The sequence below is a fragment of the Peromyscus leucopus genome, unplaced genomic scaffold (assembly GCF_004664715.2).
Source record: "Peromyscus leucopus breed LL Stock unplaced genomic scaffold, UCI_PerLeu_2.1 scaffold_843, whole genome shotgun sequence".
Lineage (NCBI taxonomy): Eukaryota > Metazoa > Chordata > Mammalia > Rodentia > Cricetidae > Peromyscus > Peromyscus leucopus.
Window position 1 is genome coordinate 16,403 of NW_023505776.1, and position 20,256 is coordinate 36,658.

The 20,256-nt window shown below is 54.1% G+C and overlaps 1 protein-coding gene across 1 annotated transcript; it reads left to right on the forward strand.

Annotated features, from left to right (window-relative positions):
- The first annotated feature begins 1,901 nt into the window (after nucleotides 1–1,901).
- LOC114710535 (apoptosis-inducing factor 3-like) lies at nucleotides 1,902–20,256 on the forward strand. Its single transcript, XM_028894698.2, is given in 24 exon segments — nucleotides 1,902–1,982; nucleotides 3,670–3,850; nucleotides 12,575–12,788; nucleotides 13,013–13,122; nucleotides 13,311–13,337; nucleotides 13,340–13,419; nucleotides 13,520–13,564; nucleotides 13,727–13,823; nucleotides 13,897–14,009; nucleotides 14,469–14,555; nucleotides 15,104–15,195; nucleotides 15,283–15,413; nucleotides 15,525–15,605; nucleotides 15,608–15,639; nucleotides 15,739–15,810; nucleotides 15,897–15,915; nucleotides 15,918–15,959; nucleotides 16,468–16,544; nucleotides 16,625–16,742; nucleotides 17,885–17,983; nucleotides 18,688–18,763; nucleotides 19,232–19,336; nucleotides 19,946–19,966; nucleotides 20,168–20,256. Coding segments are annotated over 24 exon segments (2,040 nt in total). The 3' UTR covers nucleotides 20,208–20,256.

Consider the following 20,256-nt stretch of genomic DNA (forward strand, 5'->3'; position numbering starts at 1 on the left):
CTCGGGGCACTGATGTGGATAAACATAAATAATTAGAAGGCAATTTGACACGTCCATGCTAGCAAGACAGCAGTAGCGGGGATCTCTTAGGGCCGTGACCTCCTTGGCCGTGGGCTTTTAACCAGTTTATAGTACGGGCACGGATTCTCTCCTGAGGGGCCGGCCTTAAGTCCAGCAGTGAAGTGCTTGGTTACCCCGTGGTTTTTGTACCACTGTCCATCAGTGGGTGTGGGTGCTATAGCACAAAGTCTCCAGCTCGTGAGGACCACGGGTGGCTTTTCTTCCCCAGTGGCCTGCAGAGCACCTCCTGTCTCTGTGAAAGCTAGTCAGCTGAGAGGAAGTTTTTCAGCTCAGTCCCAGCCTGGTTTCTCTGTCCAGCAACTCTTGCTGGTGTCCTTAGCAACCGAGTTTTACCGTAAGTTGTGGTGGGCCAACCAAGAACAGTGGCAATAGCCTGTTGTTTTGTGTTTGTGTTTTTTAGAAGTGCATCTGAAGTCACAGCTTGGGTTATTTTTCTTGCTAGGGTGAGGTGAGAGGTACAATTCATTAATGTGCGTGTGAGGCCCCAGGACAGCATGTCTCCAATGATGGGCCTCTTCAACGGGGGCAGCACCCATGGTAGAAACCATACTCCCTGCCAGACAAGCAAGACTGTCCTGAGTCCTCTGCTTTCTGCCTGGGCAACATTCAGTCCCTGGGGCCATCTTTCCATCTGTAAAACGTTGGGACAGAGCAGGGGAACACTGCTGCTCCCTCCCAACAGACCTGTGGGGCCTGTGTGTTTAACAGAAACAGAACACTTCCCTGCCACTGGTTTTGGTGCTGGAGGGGCAGCCTCTAGCTGACCACAACAGCTAGAGATGGAGTGAGACGGCAGAGAAAAGACCGTGAAAACAAACGTCCAGAAAAGTGGTAATCCAGCCTGGGCAGGCTGGCCACAGACGCCTTCAGGGAGGGAACACGCCATGGGAGTCCAGGGAAATTCTCTCGAATACTAACAGGTTGAGAAGAAATGTAATAACGTGATATGTGTGGGAGTGGGGTGAGATGGAGTTAGGAGACCTAGAAGGGGGCATGGTTTGGGTTTCTTCTTCCGGGACATTTCATGCAGAAATTCAACCTCCACCCCGCTCGCGAGAAAGGACGGCTTTGGCGACCCCACGCGGTGCGCAGTGTCTCGAGGTGGGGGGCCTCGGGTGACTCAGATGCGGCCCGCAGCCTTCTATGCTCCGCCACGGCAGGTGGCTGGAAGCTTGACGTGGACCCTACTTTTGCTGCGGGCGGGGCGGGGCGGGCGCCTCGGGCTCGGGGCCGCAGTGTAGCCGCAGCGCCGGCCCGCCCCCCGCCCGCTCGCCCTGCAGGCGGCGCAGCCGGGCGCGGATCCCGAGCGCTGCCTCCCGCCCGCCGCCGCCCGCTCGCCCGCGGCCGCGCGAGCCAGGTGAACGCGCCTGGCTCTGTCCCGCACGCTCCCCGCGCCCTCGCCAGCGAGCTCGCCGATCTCTACCCTGCCGGCGAGAGGGGCACTCAGGAGGCTGGAGCGACCCCGGTCCTTGCTGCTGCTCCCCAGCACCCCTTTCGGCTGCCTGAAGCCCCCCTTACCTTGTGCTGATCCGTTGGTTGGCTGCTGCGTCTGGAGAGGGAGCCGCAAAGAAGCCGGTAAGGGTGCTAGAAAAAAGGCTTCCCATATCGAGGGAAATTGCCACGTGCAAGGCAGGGGAGTGGGACAGGGAGAGTTGGCGTGGCAGGATTGCACCTCCCCTCCCTCCCAAATGTGAATCACAAGAGAGGCGCTCCATGGCAGCAGTCCCAGGGCACCTGAAGCCACAGAGGGCCTAGGATAAGCAAGAAAAAAAAAAACGCCCTCCACCCAACACACACCAGGAGCGAAGAGAGGGACGTGGATGGGGAAAGAAGCAGGCTTCGGGCTGGCCTGCATCCAGAAGTGTCCTGGGAGCATGCAGAAGCCGGGGGACCTCTGTGAGGTGGGGTAACTCAGAGCCTGCTAGACTTCTTGGGAATGGACGCAAGCTTCTGATGGGAGTGTGCAGCGGCCAGTGTTGGAACTTTTCTGGCAACAAAATGCAGTGGTCTTCTCCTGCAGGCCAAGTAACTTTTGCCTTTGATTGGGATGACTGGCCCAAGCTGGCCTAGGTGGAAGGCATGGTCACCAAATCTCCCCGCAGGCTGAGGCCCACACGTAAACTTCTGGCACCTGGGAAGGCAGTGAACAGCTGGCTTGGACCCTAGGGTCAAAAGCAGTCTGTCTGTAGGACCTCAGGCCCAACAGGTGAGTCCTGAGACCAGGCGGGAAGGAGGTGGGCAGAGCAGACACAGGGAAATCAACACCTCTGAAAGGACTCTCTGGTCTGAGTTTTTACAGACGCGCTTGGTGACAAGCGGGGAGGCACACCTACGTGGCTTTGGTTCCTTCTAACCTGTATTTATTTGCAGCTACAATCAGGAGCCAGCAGTGGCTGGGCCCTTCCTTCCTTCCTTCCTTCCTTCCTCCCTCCCTCCCTTCCTTCCTTCCTTCTTGGGTCTCTGGCTCCTTCCTGGGGTCTGGACAAGTCAAGTAAGTCTCAGCAACACCTTGAGTGCAGACTTCAGGAAGAATTTCCAGGTGAACTTTTCCAGGGCTGGCTGCCTAGTAGAATGTGGAGCAGTCAATTGTAAACAGGGTAGTTACACCTTTGTCCCAAGCCTTTCCAAAGTCCACGCCTTTCAGAAGGCCCACCTGTGCCTGTGGGGACACACGGCTGCAGTGATCTGTTGACCAGGTGCTCTTGTCCACCATATGCAGCCTTAGAGCGATCCGGGGACCGCCCCAGCCCTGCTCATCTTAGGAGTTGTTAGGGTGGCGAGCCGGGGACCACACAGACACCCCACCTGCTGCTTGATCGTGATGACCTTGGGCCCCAGTCTTTCCGTCTTCTGTGGCCCATGACCTGGGTAGTGCACAGCGAACGGGGGCTGGGGGAACTGATGGCCGCTGGGCACCGGGCAGAGCTGTGTTGGTTGGTTCCCGCTTCCCCAGCCCCATCAGTCCTGGGCTGGCTGCCCGCTCTTTTCCCCACAGAGCTGGGTTTCCCTGGGGACCAGGGGCTTGGCCTAGCCCCACACCCACAGCCCCCTCCTGGCCGCAACTCACGCTAGAAGGAGGGCTGGACCCTCCTGGACCCGGCCCTCCCTGCCCTGCGGTCCAAGGCCCACCCAGTCTCTCCATTGCAGGCTGGAAGCGGGGAGCAGGGCTCCCTTGAAAGGAGGTAGGTGACTAGGGCTTGCTAGTCAGGGTAGTGGGTGCCAAAGACTGGGGCAAGACCCTCGTCACTCCCACTGGAGGGAGGGGGGCTCTGGTTCCTAAGGTTTGGTGCAGACTTGGAGGTCTTCCCTCGGAAAACGGAGAGTCCCAGAGTCTCTCCTTCAGTCTGGGCCAGGGTCTCTTCAGCGCAGACTAATGGAGAGTGGCAGACACTAGAGCACAGAGTCTCCAACAGTGCATCCCAAGATAAGGGGGTGTGAGGTCCCTATGCCAGGAAGCCTCAAAGGAAGACAGGTGCTACCAGAGTGCCCCCACACAAGTTCTGAACTTCCCGTGCAGGCCTCTTCCAGGACTCCACGCACGCCTTCGTCGGTGTCCACTCCTGCACCAATGTCCCATCTCCCCTGCAGGTCCTAAATCTGTCCAGCTGGCATGGCAGCCCCAGCGTCTCTGAGGACCACAGGCGGTCCAGCCCTGCAGGGGACATCGTAGACCTTTGGACAGCTGGACAGCCTGCCGTCTGTGCTCCCACCGGCCCGGCCAGATCTCAGGCCATTTACCATGGGCGCTGCTTCTCCAAGCCCAAGCCAGGTACCTCCCTCTCTCGGGCAGCCTCCCCTCCCCTCTCTGCACTCCACCAGCCTCCAAAGTAGGTCAGGCTAGGCAGGAGCCCAGAATGTTAATGCACTGCAGGAAAGAGGGTGAAGGCCTAGGAAGGCTCTCCTGGACTCGGCCATAGCAGCCCTCTTTATTGGGCACTGTGTCAGTGACAGGGACAACAGCTGATTCCTCTTAAAACAGTGGGGCTCGAAGGTTGGGGAAGGGGCTGCTTCCTCCATCCCTGGAGATGATAGGCCCTGGGGATGTTCTCGGCCACAGTGTGACTTCTTTGAGGCCCAGTTTCTCTCGCTACAAAATGGACCTGGACACTGACCTCTCAAAGAGGCTGGCCGAGTATGATGGGCAGGTCTCTTCACTTCTCATTGCTGACAGGGTATGACGGGCAGGTCTCTTCACCTCTTCTCATCACCGTGTGATATCTGATGTCATCTCTTGGCCTCATCTCCTTTTTGTTTTTCTTTGTTTGGGTTTTTGTTTTTGTTTTTGAGACAGGGTCTTTACTATATAGACCAGGCTGGTTTCAAACTGGCAGAGATCCTCCTGCCTGTGGCCTTGCAAGTGCTGGATTAAAGGCGTGGACCATCATTTGCCCTTCTCTAGTCTCCATTTATATAGGAAGTCCTGGCTCTATCTAGTCCTAGAGGCTCCAGCCAGATAGGGTCCTTCCAGGGCGTTAGAGGACTTGGGATCTGCCCTGCCACTGGACTCATGTCTTTGGGTTTCTCCACAAATTCCTCTTCCCTAGTCATAACCTCCAGGAAGCAGGACCCGTAGCCATGACAGGATGCGGAGACCGAGGGCTTCAGGGCCCAGTCAGTGTTCACCCACCCACCCTACCCAACATGCCCTGGCTGGGTCACTCTGCCAGCTTGCATAGCTCTCCTTACATGATACCCATCAGCTCGGTTACCTTGGACGCAGAAGGCTTTTCTCCCTTTCGTGGGTCTGTGGTAGGACTTGGGGAGGGAGCAGAGCTGTGAGCCACTGCAGGTGGTGGTGGAGACTGCCCTTCCTGCCTTAGTCTGTGCCAGGCCCCTCAGCCTCTGCCACAGGTACCCACTGTCTTTGTCTCCCTTCTCGGAGTGGACAGGGATGTGCCAGCAAGATTCCACGTGAGTCTCATTACTGGGTACCTGTGGGACTGCCCAGCTGGCAGGACCAAAGAAACAAGATACCACCCAAAGAGCTGGCCTAACCAGGGACCCCGACTCTCACGCTTCAGATCTAGAGCTAGCCATTGCCCCTGACCCGTCCCTTGTCTGTTGATTGTTTTTTGTTTGTTTGTTTTTAAGACAAGATCTCATATAGCCAGGCTGGCCCCAGACTCACTATGGAGTTGAGGATGATCTTGAATTTGTGATCCTCCTGCTCCACCTATCTGGACTTAGAGGAGTGGGTCATCAACCATAGTGTATTCAGTACTAGGCAGAGAACTCAGGGCTTTGGAAATGCTAGGCAAACACTCTACCAACTAAGCTGTATCATAGTTCCTTTTGATGTTTTTTTTTTTTTTTTTGGTTTTTTCGAGACAGGGTTTCTCTGTGTAGCTTTGCGCCTTTCCTGGAACTCACTTGGCTAGCCCAGGCTGGCCTCGAACTCACAGAGAGATTCCGCCTGCCTCTGCCTCCGAGTACTGGGATTAAAGGCGTGCGCCACCGCTGTCTGGCTGTTTTTATTTTATGTGTGTGAGTGTTTCCCTCCCTGTGTGCAGTGCCTGTGGAGGCCGGAAGAGTGCATCCAATCCCCTGAAACTAGAGTTCCTGGTGGTTAGTTGTAAGCCATGGCATGGGAGTTGGAAGCCAAGCCTAGGTCTTCTGCAAAAGCAGCAAATCTTGATCTCTGAGCCACCCTCCCCTCTTATAAAAAAGAGTTCTACTATGTGGCCCTCAGTGACCTCACTCTATAGACCAGGCTGGCCTTGACTGTGCTGTGAGCCTGCCACCCACTGGGATCACAGGCCTTAGCTGTCAACCAGTTTATGTGTTTTTTTTTTTCTCTCTTTTTCTTTTAGGCCCCTGTTTATGGCTTTAAAACTTTGTATTTTAAGGGAGGAGAGATTTATTTTGGCTTACAACTCGAGGGGACACATTCTGTCCCGGTGAGGGCCTGGCTGGTGGGTGGCTTTGTGGTGTGGGACCTTCAACAGCTGGTTACGTCTCCTCTTACCCTTTATCCAGATTGCTCTGTGTTGCTCTGACGGGTCTCAAACATTGCCTCTGAGTAGTAAGAATAGCCAATTGTTAAAACCTGGGCTTTTTACCCTCCTACCTCTGTGACCAGGGGCTGATTGCCCCTCTCTGGCCCTCCATGTCCCCATGGAGAAAGCAGGCGGCGGCGGCGGGGGGGTGGGGTGGGGTGGGGGGCGTGGGCGGCGCGGGGTCGAGGGGTACCTGCTGCTGACCCTGGCATTCAAGAAGTACTTGCAGGCGTGATTTCGTTTCTCCCTCTCTGAGGGGGATTTTGGGTTGCAGCCGCAGGCTCGGGCTCCAGTCGGGGGTTGAAACTCAGGAAGTCTCAGGATGTGGGCCTGATTCGGCAGGGGTCAGCAGGGGCTTGGATGAGACCAGAGCCTGTAGCAACCCTTTCTGTAACGGCTCCCTTTCTCTGCTGCTCTTCATGGCCGTGTCCTAGCGTTGTCAGAATTTGCCTTGAGTCCGCATGTCGTGTTCTGGGTTTTTTGTCTTCTTGAGACAGGGCCACCAGTGTAGTCCTGGCTGGCCTGGAACTCACTCTGTTAGACCAGGCTGGTTTTTGAACTCATGGAGGTCTGCCTGCCCCTGCTCCCGAGTGCTGCGATTGAAGGCATCCAGCGTCATGTCTGGCAATTCTTTGTTCTTTCCTAAGACTTTTAAGCCAGTGGCTTACCCTTGTCAGAAACTGGTAGAAAGTGACCTGAAGGCAATGGTCCCCACCACACCCGGATTCGGATCCCCAGGACCCACATGATAGCCAGGTGTGTGTACCCGTAACCCTAGGACTGGGGTGGGAGGAGAACAGACGTGCAGCCTGGTAGCCAATCACTGAGGCCTGGGTTCAGTGGAGAGCCTGTCTCAAAAAAAGAGAGAGAGAAAATGACAGACTCCTGAGGCCCAGCTGCTGGTCTTCACATGTTAACACACATGTGTGTGCATACCCCCATATTCCATAACACACACGCTTCACAAACAACCTACCCCCACCCTGAGTGTCCACCCACACAAGTACAGTTCTCCTGATCTGGCTATTATTTATTAGGCTTTTGCTTTTTACCACATCTGCCAGGAAGCTCAGAGCTAGTTGGCAAATCTGTTACCAGGGCTTGTATGTGAGGTAGAGTGAGTGCTGAACGCGTGAGAGGCCCTGGGTTCTAGCACAAAAACCAAACCAAGCCAAATTAAAAAACTTGAAAACACTACTGCTCAGTTTCAAAAAGTGGAACTTTGGTTCCAGTTATATACATGATCAGCAAATGGGTAGACGACGCTCTGCGTTTCTCTCTACCCCATTTTTGAAGCAGGGTCTCACATGGTAACCCAGGCTGGCCTAGAATTCCCTGGGAAGCCCAGGCTAGCCTTGAGCTCATGACAGTTCTCTGCCTTAGGCTCCCAAGCGCTGCAATTACAGGTGTCAGTCACTCCTGCTGGAGACGGAGCTGAGTGTGAGTCCGGCGGTGGCCTCCACCATAGCCTCTTTTCTCATTTTGTGACTCAAGTGTCCTGAGGCCCGAGAGGCAATGACAGTGTCTGGTGGGCTGATGGGATCATGGAACTGGGGCTGACCAGTCCTGTGGGTCGGCAGTGTCCACTACCTGCTCTTCTTCTGCTGCTTCTGACTTAACGACTCCCCGGAGAACGCCAGTGAGCATGCCTTGGAGCTTTCCGGAAGGAGGAAAGACTAACAGCCTGACTTGGAGTCTCTCTGCACCCCTGCCAGCCAGCCGTTCCTGTGGCCTCCCACAGCTCACACCACTGATGTCAGCTGAGCCCGACATATTTTTCTTCTTAATTCTTCCAAAAACATTCTAACACCATTACATAAAGTGTGTTAGTCCCCACCCCACGTGACAGCCTCCACGGTGTGGCTGTGTCCTCCCCACCATGCCCAGTCAAGGAGCTGCTCTTTGCCTGTGTCCCTGCAATCGCTGGGCCTGAGTGGAGGCTGGGATGCCTGGCTGTGCAGGGGACTTGGCCCAGCATGCAAGGATCAAGGACCCATTCAGGGCCTAGAGAGCCAGAGGATGCAACTCCAGGCACTGCACCTGAGCGTGAGCTAGCCTGAGCGTGAGCTAGCCTGAGCGTGAGCTAGCCTGAGCGTGAGCTAGCCTGAGCATGAGCTAGCCACAGTTGGAGGGATGGGGTCCAGGGCAGCAGATGTAGGCCAGGAGGTGTGACTCAACAGTCAGGGTGGTCCTTGTAACCTTTGTTTCTGGGGTGTCAGGTCTGAGGTGAAGGGGTTCAGAGGTAAAAGCCGGAGAGAGGCTTTGAAGCCTGGGGGGATGGAGAGGGGAGCCACCTGCTCCCCCTCTAGCGCATGCTGTGCCTGGGCTTAGCTCCCTCCTCCCTGCTGCAGCAGCCCAGGAGACCGGATTACGCTGCTCAAAATTCTGTTTATTGTTCCCTTCTAATTAAAAAAAAAAAAAAATACCCCAGGCACGTCATGGGGATTTTGGGGAATGCAGAAAAGTTCAAAGAAGGAAATGTCCGTCTACAGATACCTGCTCTGCTCTCCTGGAGTGGGCCCGCAGACACTGTCCAGGCTCTGTGTGCAAGCCATGGGCCTGCTTCTCTGTGTTGCTCCACTGTCAGGGCTCCAGACCCTGCACACAGAGACATCAACTCGTTGGGGTTTGGCAAGTGTTGACTGAATCCCAACCTGATGGCCATAGCTATAGTAAGAAGTCGAAGGGCTACACAGAGAAATCCTGTCTCGAAAAAACAAACAAACCAAAACAAAAAGTTGAAATCTGCACAGTGGTGGCGCACACCTTTAATCCCAGCACTCGGGAGGCAGAGGCAGGTGGATCTCTGAGTTTGAGGCCAGCCTGGTCTACAGAGTGAGTTCCAGGATAGCCAGGGGTACACAGAGTAACCCTGACTCAAAAAACCAAAACTGAAATACATATATATTTATATATATAGAGAGAGATTGAAACTGGGGTTTGGAACCAGGTTTGAGTCCCAGGACCCACATAGCAGGTCATAACTGTTTGTATCTCCAGATCTAGGGAATCTATTGGAATCCCCACCATGCACACACGTGCTTCCCAGACATACATCCAGGCAAAGCACTCATATGCATAAAATATTTATTTATTTATTTATTTTGTTTTTTCAAGACAGGGTTTCTCTGTGTAGTTTTGGTGCCTGTCCTGGATCTCACTCTGTAGACCAGGCTGGGCTTGAATTCACAGAGTTCCACCTGGCTCTGCTCCCGAGTGCTGGGATTAAAGGCGTGCGCCACCACTGCCTGGCAATAATTTTTTAAAAACATATGTAAGGCCTGAAGAGATGGCCCAGAAGTTAAGAGCACTGGCTGCTCTTCCAGAGGTCCTGAGTTCAGTTCCAGCACCCACATGGCAGATTGTCTATAACTGTAGTCACAGGGGATCTTCTGGGTGCAGACAAACATATATAAAACACTCACATACATAAATAAATAATTGCTTTTAAAAATTTCACAGATAAAGCAGTTGAAGTTATACCCTGTGCTTTACGTCCCTTCTGTTGGTACTGAGGACGTTGGTCCCAGTACTTCACCTGTGCTAAGTCTTTCTGCTAAGGCCTGCCGTGCCCTGTGCACTCGTCCACCCCAGGCTGGATTCAAAACTCCTCATGTGTCTTGAGGAGGACCTTAAAGTCCTGACCCTCCCGTTCTCCACCTCCTAGCACTGGGATCACAGGTGTACACTGCTGTGCCCTGTTCTGGGTTTAAAACATCAATTTATTGTTTGTTATTGGCTATTGCTGCAGTTCTGAGGGTGGAATCCAGAGCCTGTGCGTACTTCACACACTGTACCACTGCTCAGAGATGTCCTTCTTTTAGATTTATTTATTTTTTGTGAATTAAGTCCAGAGTTGTAGGGCATATTCCTTTTATTAATCTCAGTGGTGACAGATTTTAGTGCATTGAGCACGAATGTGAGATTGAAAAAGATCAAAGCCACTTCCTACCTACTCTGATGAAGAGCAAAGTGGGTAACTGATATAGGCAAGACTATTTTACCAACCTAGAGATGGCACTAAATAATGTCTTATATGTCTCATGGAGTAAACAGATTCAAACATCCATCATAGTATCTCATAAGCAAATCCATACCTACCCAAAATGCTTACAGAGAACACAATCTGGTTGTTGCAAGGATTCATTCATTCATTCATCCACTCATTTGTTCAATGAAATACTTTCTATTAAATGTAATAAGCCCACCACTATCTGGATTTGAATGAGGCAAAGTCTGCAGCCCTGGAAGGGACAAAAACCAATGAGCATCATCCTCACTGAAGTTAGACTGTAAGAAGTAGCCAAAGTGGAAACACTTGACTTTGACTGACGAATCTATTTCCTCTATTGTATCTTCAATACCAGAGATTCTCTCTTCCATCTCTTGCATTCTGTTGGTTATGCTTGCATCTGTAGTTCCTGTTCATTTTCTCAGATTTTCCATTTCCAGCGTTCCCTCAGTTTGTGTCTTCTTCATTGCCCTCTATTTCAATCTTCAGATCTTGAATTGTTTCCCTCACCTGTTAATTTCTTTTTCTTGGCTTTCTTTAAGGGATTTGAGTTCTTCCCATTTTTGTTTGTCTTTTTCTCCAATTCTTCCAATTTTTTGTTTCTCTGTTTCTTGAATTCTTCCCATTCTTTTTTTTTTTTTGGTTTTTCGAGACAGGGTTTCTCTGTGTAGCTTTGCGCCTTTCCTGGAACTCGCTTTGGAGACCAGGCTGGCCTCGAACTCACAGAGATCCTCCTGCCTCTGCCTCCCGAGTGCTGGATTAAAGGCTGTGCGCCACCACGCCCGGCATTCTTCCCATTCGTTGTCTGTCTTTTTCTCGAATTCTTTCTTTAATTCTTTCCATTTTTTGTATGCCTTTTTCTCAAATTCTTTATTGAATTCTTCCAATTTTTTGTTTGTTCCCTTGAATTCCTTATTGAGTTTCTTCTAATATTTTGTTTTTCATTTCTTCAAGTTCTTTATTCAATTCTTCCAACATTTTTCTTTTTTTCAAATCTTTACGGGAATTTCGCTTTCCTCTTCAAGGGCCTCTAGCATCTTCTTAAAGTCATTTTTAAGATCTCTTTCTCCTGTTTCTTCTGCATTGGGATGTTCAGGTCTTGCAGGTGTAGAACCACTAGGTTCAGGTGTTGCCATATTTGGTCTTTATGCTGCTGACTGTATTTTTGCACTGGCGTCTGCTCATCTCTCCCTCCACTCTCGGTGCCAGTGGCGTCTGTGTCTGAGGGGTCGCTCTTGGTCCACTTGACACTCTTGGTCTAACTGGGGCTCTTAGTCCAATCGGTGCTGGTGGGCTCTGTCTCAGGGTTGACTTTTTGAGCACAGATTCTGGAATTGTCCCTCTCTTTGGAAGGTGTTAGAGGTGACACAGAAGCCCGTTGCCTCTGAGTTGCTGCCCTGAGGCCAGACGGTTAAGAGCCTTTGAATGTTGGTCTGAGGTGTCGTTCTCACAGGCACCTTGAAAGCAGGTTGGGAGCTCAGGGTCTTAGGCATGCTCTTTGGAACTACAGATCTAGGCAAGGCCCAGAGCAGAGCTGGTGGGAAGTTGAAATTGAGTGGTGAGGACCAAGAACCTTTATTAGCATGGCATGTTCAGCTCCTGCTCCCTCTGCATCTGGCAGGCTGCTCCAGACTCCGCCCTTAGATTTATTTTTACTATTTTATGTGTATGAGTGTTTTGCTTCCATGAACATCTATGCACCACGTTCGTGCGTGGTGCCTGAGGAGGTGGTGAGCCTCCGTGTGGATGCTGGGAATCGAACCTGGGTCCTAGGTAACAACAAGACGTGCTCTAAACCACTGAGCCAACTCTCCGACCCTAGGCAGTCATTTTTTTTATTTTAAATTGAAAAGTATAAACTTTTCAAACGGGAATAGGCAGTGTCTACCTGAGGTCAAGAATTCAAAGACGCTGTCAGGCAGATGTTGAATTGAGGCGGTAGTCGTCCAACTGTATGAGATTGTCTAAACAAACAAAACACAACCCCCAAAGAGCAAAACATTTTCAAAGCTACTGAGAAAGTTCCAAGGGCAGTGATTCTTGTCCCCACACCCACCCTTATCATTTCTTGACATAAGGTCTCACTTTGTTTCCCGGGCTGCTCAGCCTCAGCTCATTACAGGAGTGAGCCACTCTGCCTGGTGAACTCTGTTTCGCCCTGCCCAGCTGTGAATCGAGCTGCAAGTGTGTCTCCGAGCAGAGACCTCGTCTTTGTCCGTCATTAGATGAGCTGGGCATGGAGGTTCTTTCCTCCAGACATTCCTAGAGAGAATGGCTCCGGTGTGAAGAGCCGAGCCTCCGTCACTGCTTCTGTCATTGGAAAAGTGTCTGGGGTGGCTGGAGCTCGCTGGTGGCGTGCTGGCCTCAGCGCAGACCCTGGGCTCTTCAGCGAGAAGGAGATGTACACGAGTGAGCCGAGGTCAGCTGCCTCCTGCTGGCCTCTGCTCGTCCCGTGGGGTGGGGCTCACGGCTGCCTTGTCCACAGTGGAACTCAAGATTGAAGTGGTGCTGCCTGAGAAAGAGCGGGCCAAGGAGGAGCCGGCGGCCGGCGGCAAGGGCAGCCCCCGGGCTTACCAGGGCAATGGCACAGCGCGCCACTTCCGTGCCGAAGAGCGCCTGCCCACCCCACAGCCCTACCCCAGCCCTCAGGACTGTGTGGAGGCTACTGTCTGCCACGTCAAGGACCTGGAGAATGGCCAGTGGGTGCTGGGCTGCGAGGGTGGTGGCGGGCCCGAGGTGGATGGCATGGGAGAGGCCACACATGAAGGGCTGGGCTGAGGCAGTGGTCTGGAATGGGCTGTGGCTCTTGACTCCCTGGGTGCAGCCTTTGGGCGTCAGCTGCTCTGAGCTTCCCAAAGCCCGGACCCTGGGAGGAGGTGCTTCCAGGAGGACTTGGCTTCTAACTGAACCCAGCCCTCCCCAGGATGCGGGAAGTGGAGCTGGGCTGGGGGAAGGTGTTGCTGGTGAAGGACAATGGGGAATTCCATGCCCTGGGCCACAAGTGTCCTCACTATGGAGCACCCCTGGTGAAAGGTGAGACAGGGCAGGGCATATATGGGAGGTGGGACGTGCCATCCATGCCTGTATAGGGATTCCAGCAGGCCCCAGGACCCTCATCCCTTTGTGGGGTCCGCTGGGTTGGGGAGAGGTCCAATACCAAGGAGCCCTAGAGAGCAGTCTCTGGGCACGGCTCTAGACCGGAACCCACTTGCTTCGCCTAGGTGTGCTGTCCCGGGGCCGTGTGCGCTGCCCTGGCATGGTGCCTGCTTCAACATCAGTACTGGGGACCTAGAGGACTTCCCAGGCCTGGACAGTCTACATAAGTTCCAGGTAGGGCTGGGAAAGTGGCGTGGTGGGAGCCTGTGGTATGGAGTCAGGACCGAAGCATCTCAGAGTTTGGTGCTGATGCTGTGCTGTGGCGCCTTCTCAGGTGAAGATTGAGAAGGAGAAGGTGACTGTCCGGGCAAGCAAGCAGGTACCAGGGGGACTCAGGGGTCACCAAGACCCAGGTTTGAGTGGAAGGGTTGGAGGACATCTCCAAAACCTGCGGTGGAAGGGAGCCTGGCGTGGAAGATGAGGCTGGGCTGGAGCCTCCGGAACCGTCCCCAGCTGCCCTTCCCCCTCCCACCACTCCCAGGCCCTGCAGCTACAGCGAAGGACCAAGGTGATGGCCAAGTGCATCTCTCCGAGCGCTGGCCACAGCAGCAGCACCAATGTCCTCATAGTGGGTGCAGGTTGGTATTGGTTCATGGAGGAAAAGGAAGCATGAGGGTGGGAGAGACCTTGGTCTATGATCCTGTCCCTCAGGTGCTGCTGGCCTGGTGTGTGCGGAGACCCTGAGGCAGGAGGGCTTCTCAGACCGGATTGTCCTCTGCACACTGGACCGCCATCTGCCCTATGACCGAGCCAAGCTCAGCAAGGTGGCATGGACAGCACGTGGATCGTTATTCCTCCAGATCCCTGTCATGTCCGCGTGGAGCCTTGCCTGTCACGACCTGGAGGGCTAGCTGACTGTTTTCTCCAGTCCACCTGGCTCGGCTGTGGTGCCCCAAGAGCTCTGGGTCTGTTGAGTTCTGTCCGATATACCCATGTGACCCAGATTGACCTGACCCTCCCTGGGCTCTGTGCCCTTTGCAGTAAAATGGAACATAACTTTCATCTCAGCACCTGGGAGGCAGAGGCAGGTAGATCTCTGTGCGTTTGATCTACGTAGCTAGTTCCAATCCAGCCAGAGCCCAAACTGAGACCCTGTCTCAATATATATTATACATATATACATGTGTGTGTGTGTGTGTGTGTGTGTGTGTGTGTGTGTGTGTGTGTATAATGGAATAGCTCCATCTCACCACCTGGACTTGACTCATGACCATGTTCCTTAGTCCCTGGATGCACAACCTGAACAGCTGGCCCTGAGACCCAAGGAATTCTTCCGGGCCTATGGCCTCGAGATGCTCACTGAAGCCCAGGTACGACGGGAAGGGTGGAAACAGGCAAAGAAAAAGCTTCACTGGTGGAGCACACCTTTAATCCCAGCACTCAGGAGGCAGAGGGCAGAGTTTCAGGCCAGCCTGGTCTACAGAGCAAGTTCCAGGACAGCCAGGGCTACACAGAGAAACCCTGTCTGGAAAAACAACCAACCAAACAAACAAACCAAAAAATAGAAGAAGAAAAAGCTTCAAGGGAACCAGAATGACATGAAGCCATGTGCACCCCGGGTGTGATGGTTGCTCAGCCCAGGCCTGGGACCCAGCACTGACCCTTCTTCCCGGCAGGGTGGTTGGGGAGACGGTCTGATCTCAGCTAAGACAAGAGAACCTGATGGGACCTGGAAGTATAAAGACAGCTTTCAGGGGTTAGGGCATGCCTGGCGTTTAGAGAAGGACGCCCAGGCTGTGGGACTGCCCTGAGGTTGCTGCAAGGAGCCTAACTTCCGGGTTCAGGGGATCTTGTGGAAGTAAGACGTGAGCAACAAGGCGCAAGCCTGCGCTTGGTCTCACTGCCCCCGGGGTCACAGGTGGTCACAGTGGACGTGAGGAATAAGAAGGTCGTGTTCAAGGACGGCTTCAAGATGGAGTACAGCAGGCTGTTGCTGGCACCAGGCAGCAGGTAGTGCATGTCCCTCCTCGCCCAGACTCGGCAGCAGGGTATCCCCAGGGCGGGAGGCCCTCACTAACACCACTCACCGAATCTCAGCCCTAAGACCCTGACCTGCAGAGGCAAAGATGTGGAGAACGTGTTCACCATCCGCACACCCGAGGATGCCAACCGTGTGGTGAGGCTGGCCCGCGGCCGCAACGCTGTTGTTGTGGGAGCCGGCTTCCTGGGTGAGTAGCTTCCAGGGATGCGCGTGGTGTTTAACCGCCGTGGCCAGTCCCCAGGACACGCTGGCCCTAGGTGTCAGGGTGCCAGCCTTGCCGCCCTTGCCCACCTGCCAGGGATGGAGGTGGCTGCCTATCTGGCTGAGAAGGCCCACTCAGTGTCTGTGGTGGAGCTGGAGGAGACCCCCTTCCGGAGGTTCCTGGGGAACGTGTCGGTCGAGCCCTTATGAAGGTGAGCCTCTTCCGGTGCCTGGCCTGTGACTGACCCTGACTGACTAGCCAGCTCAGGCCGTGGTCTCACCCACTGCCATGTGCCTGCTTGCTTGTACAGATGTTTGAAAACAACCGGGTCAAGTTCTATATGCAGACAGAGGTGTTGGAGCTGCGGGCTCAGGAGGGCAAGGTGGGCTTTTCTCTCTGCTGCTGCTCTCTGTGTCTCTTCCTGGGCTCAGGAACTGTACCCGTCTGCTCACCCACCCCTCCCCGCAGCTGCAGGAGGTGGTGCTGAAAGCAGCAAGGTTCTGCGGGCCGATGTCTGCGTGGTGGGCATTGGTGAGTAGACAAGTGGGCACTAGTGAACAGAACTGCCCATATGCACTCTCTGGTGACCTTGGATCCCTTACGTGAGCCTCAGTTTCCACGTCTGTAAAATGGGACCCCAATGGTACCTACCCACTTCACAGGACCATCGGGAAAGTGTGTACCTGGCTTAGCCCGGCCTTTCACAGAGCAGGTGACTGCTACCAGCTGATACATAGGGCACAGATAAGCCTTTGATTGGTCCCTATGCCTGCTGACATAGGGGAGGAGCCGAGCTGGCAGCACAGGCCCCGAGAGGCATGGCTTGTGGATCCCCACAGGAGAGTTCTGTAGCATCTATGGGGGCAGACAGCTCCTGGGGCTAAAGGGATGCACAGCCTGTGAATGGGGGCACAGAGGGTAGGATTCATTAAGCCCCCGGGTGGGTAGCCTGTAGGTGATTGATCTGGAGCAGGCTGGAGAGCGACAGGCAGGAGAAAGATAGGACCGGAGTGTAGATGCACGGCTTCTGTCCCGTTAGGTGCGGTGCCTGCCACAGGCTTCCTGAGGCAGAGTGGCATTGGTCTGGATTCCCGAGGTTTCATCCCAGTCAACAAGGTGGGGCTGGATGAAGTGGGCAGGACGCTGGGGGGGCGTGGCCGGAGGCCCCTGTCAGAGCCGTGGTCCTCTCCCCGCAGATGATGCAGACCAACATCCCCGCTGTGTTTGCTGCTGGTGACGCCGTCACCTTTCCTCTGGCCTGGAGGAACAATCGGAAAGTGAACATCCCACACTGGCAGATGGCCCACGCCCAGGGTACGGCCAGCCCGGAGCAAGTTAGGGGCTGGAAGGCCATCCCAGGGCCTCAGCCACCCTCAGGCCCATCCCCCAGTTCTTGATCTGAGGTCTTAAGTTCAAGGACAGGTGGTGGCTTGTTGGACAAGCCTCGCCCAGTGACCATCAGTGTGGGTGGCCCATCTCCTCCGAATGCCATTTAGCTGGGCAGAACCCTCTCAATCCGATTGCCATTTTACTATCAAGGTCATAATGTGGCAGAATTCCCCCTGGACCAGCCTTCACCACGGGGGAGAGGAGGGGTTTATTTAGTAGGCTAGCTTCTACTCAGGGCCTGTCTCTTGCACACTATATATCTCTGTGAGCTCACTTGCTTTATGAACCCCTGGAGGCAGCGATGTAGCCCAGACTGGGTTGGGTTATTTGCTGTTTGTGGAGCTGCCCCCCCCCCTTAACATTTGGCAGCCACGGGGTTTCCTGAGCCTCGTGGACTCCGTACAGCTTCTCTCAGTCCCTGAGATCCAGGGAGCAGCGTGTTGCCCACGTCAGGGACTTCCCCCATACGTCTACTTTCCTTTCATTTCTCCTTCACCGTTATCTGGAGGGCTGATAATAATGCTACCCCCAATTCCAGGAGCTGTTCAAATCCAAGGTCTAACGTTGCTGCTAGAGAATAAGGAACCAAAGGCTACTCTCGGCCAGATATAATTAGGACTTAGGGCTGGCCCGAGCTTCTTCAGTGTACCCAATGGTGGCTTCAGGTGGGGCTTCAGGAAGTGGACAGCCACCCATGCTGACTCTGCAGGCCCTGCACGGGCTGCCGTTTCTTCTTCTGGCCTCCGTCTTCCAGTTTAGTCCCTCATTAGACCTGATATGTCTGGTTAGTTTTCTGTGTACACAACTGTGAAGTAGTTCACAACCCCAGTAGACCTTTCAGATCATTCAAAGAGGAGTGAGTGATGTCAGGGGTCTCTTGGGGCCACGTGTTGTTTTCCCCCAACCAGTTAACGTATCCAAAGATGGGCTATGGCGGAACGTGATGCCTTTTTTTGGGAGTCCTGGACAACAACCGTACTGTCAAGGGTCCCCAGAGTGGGCTGAGGGCGGGCGGTGTTGGGGTGGTGAGGGAAAGGATTGTGCTCTAACCACCCTGGGTCTTTCAGGGCGGGTAGCAGCTGAGAACATGCTGGCGCAGGAGGCGGAGATCAACACGGTGCCCTATCTGTGGACTGCCATGTTTGGCAAGAGTCTCCGCTATGCGGGTAACTAAGTCTGTAGAGGGCAGCTGAAAGCCCATCGTGGGGGCGGGGCCGCCTACAGCAGTTAGGGGCGGGGCCGGAGGCACTGTGGGATTAAGTGTGGGGGTTGGGTCCAGTATGAACTAAGAATTGGCAAACAAGTTGGCTTAGTGCAGGTGTGGTTGTGAACGATAGTCCCAGCAGTCTGGAGGCCAAACTGGGAAGATCAGGAATTGAAGGTCAATTGGGTTCAGTGTTGAGACTTAGCTAGAAACTATTCAGAAGAGGGTTGTGGGGTGGCTCAGTGGGTAAGGGTTCTTACTGCCAAACTCAGGATCTGAGTTTGATTCCCAGGACCTGCAGAGTGGAAGGAGGGATCAATTCCTGCAAGTTGTCCTCTGACCTCCACACATGCATGTGTACACACACACACACACACACACACACACACACACACACACACAAATAAATGTAATTAAAAATTTTAAAAAAGGAAATGCCTTAGGCCAAGCACTCAGGAGGCAGAGACAGGCAGATCTCTGAGTTCGAGGCCAGCCTGGTCTACAGAGTGAGATCCAGGACAGCCAGAGCTGCACAGAGAAACCCTGTCTGGAAAAACCAAGACAGAGCTAGAGAGGGTGAAGAGGAGAGAGGAGTTGAGAGGGCAGGGTAGGGAGCCAGCCTCTGAAGACGGTCCCTTTCCCATTCACATGGGCACCCTCCCACAGGCTACGGAGAAGGCTTCGATGATGTCATCATTCAGGGGGATCTGGAAGAGCTGAAGTTTGTGGCTTTTTACACCAAGTGAGAGAAATGGGGTGCAGTGGGAGCGTGGAGCAGGGGCGTGCTGCTGGAATGGATGGTCAGTGTTAGCAAAGCAGGGGGCTTGTCTGAAGGGAGGAGAATGGGAAAGAGGGGTAGCTGAGCAGGAGGCATTGCAAAGATGAGGAGGCGTGATAACTCTTCCACCATCAGACAATACTGAGTCTTCCGGACATCTGAGGTAAGTGTTGAAACCGAGGTAGGTGTCTACAGCTAGGAGAGGCACACTGGTAGAGAAGAGGTGATGCTAAGACTGGGTCCATCCCTGCCCCGTGCCAAGGGCTGGGGCGTCCTAGGGCAGCTGACAGTGCTGGGACCAGTAGAGACCCGGGTGCTCAGGACATCCTGTTTTCCTGGACAAGAGCTTCCCAGCACCCCAGAACAGAAGGTGTTAGGATCTTCAAGGATCACTGCTAGTGGTCCTCAGCCTCAGGCTCCTTCTCTCTATAGAGGTGATGAAGTGATTGCTGTGGCCAGCATGAACTACGATCCCATCGTATCCAAGGTGGCTGAGGTGCTGGCCTCGGGTCGAACCATCCGGAAGCGGGAGGTGGAGTGAGTGTGGGTGTGGGAGGTCTTGGGGGTGCGTGTGGGTGTCCTGGGTAGGGTCTCTCAAGTTCCCATGGCAGCCTGTTGCCCCATACTCCTGTAGAGTTCTTTCCCTCACTTTTAGTTCTCATGGCTCCTGGTTAGCATGGGGGATGAATTTGTGATTAAAAGCCGACAAGATGTGATTGCAGAACCAGAAGGGAAACAGGTGTGTGCCCCAGAGCGGAGCCAGTGCTGTGAGATGGAGGCAAAGTCCACTACTTGAGGGAGCCCAAGCCTGGGACTCCTGACCAATGTGATTTGTGTTAAGCCTAGGTGGGCAAACACAGCTAGCGACGCTTCCATATATGCCATACACGGATGGGGTGGCTGTAGGGCATCTGGGGGGCACTGGACACTAGCCATTACCGTATACCAGCACAGTGCCAGTGAGAGTCCCCCGTAGCCTGACCTGTGTACAGCGAACTTCCAGGAACTAGGGAAAGGCCCGAGGTGACTGAGGGGCTGAAGGCTATCAGACGGGTAAATCCTAGGGCGGAAAGACGCAAGAGCCAGGGTAGACCTGATAAATGACATGCTTCTCTGGCCTTCTGTTTCCCGCTTGCCTTCGCAAAGGCTGTTTATGCTGCACGGCAAGTACGTGTGTTCTGTCCTCCCCACTGACTGTTCTGAGCCCTTCTTCCCCCAGCCCAGTTATCGGGCCCTCCTACCCGCCCAAGTCCATCTCCCCGCTGGGCACCCGGCTTTGACACATAGCGGTCTCCGCTGCTGTTCACGGTGCCTAGAGGGGGAGCCTACTCTCTTCTGCCTCGACTCATCATCCTCTCATCCCTGCAGAACCGGTGACATGTCTTGGCTCACAGGGAAAGGATCCTGAGCTCTCATGTGGTGGACCTGGGCAGGCCTCTGGGGCACCAAGGTCAGAG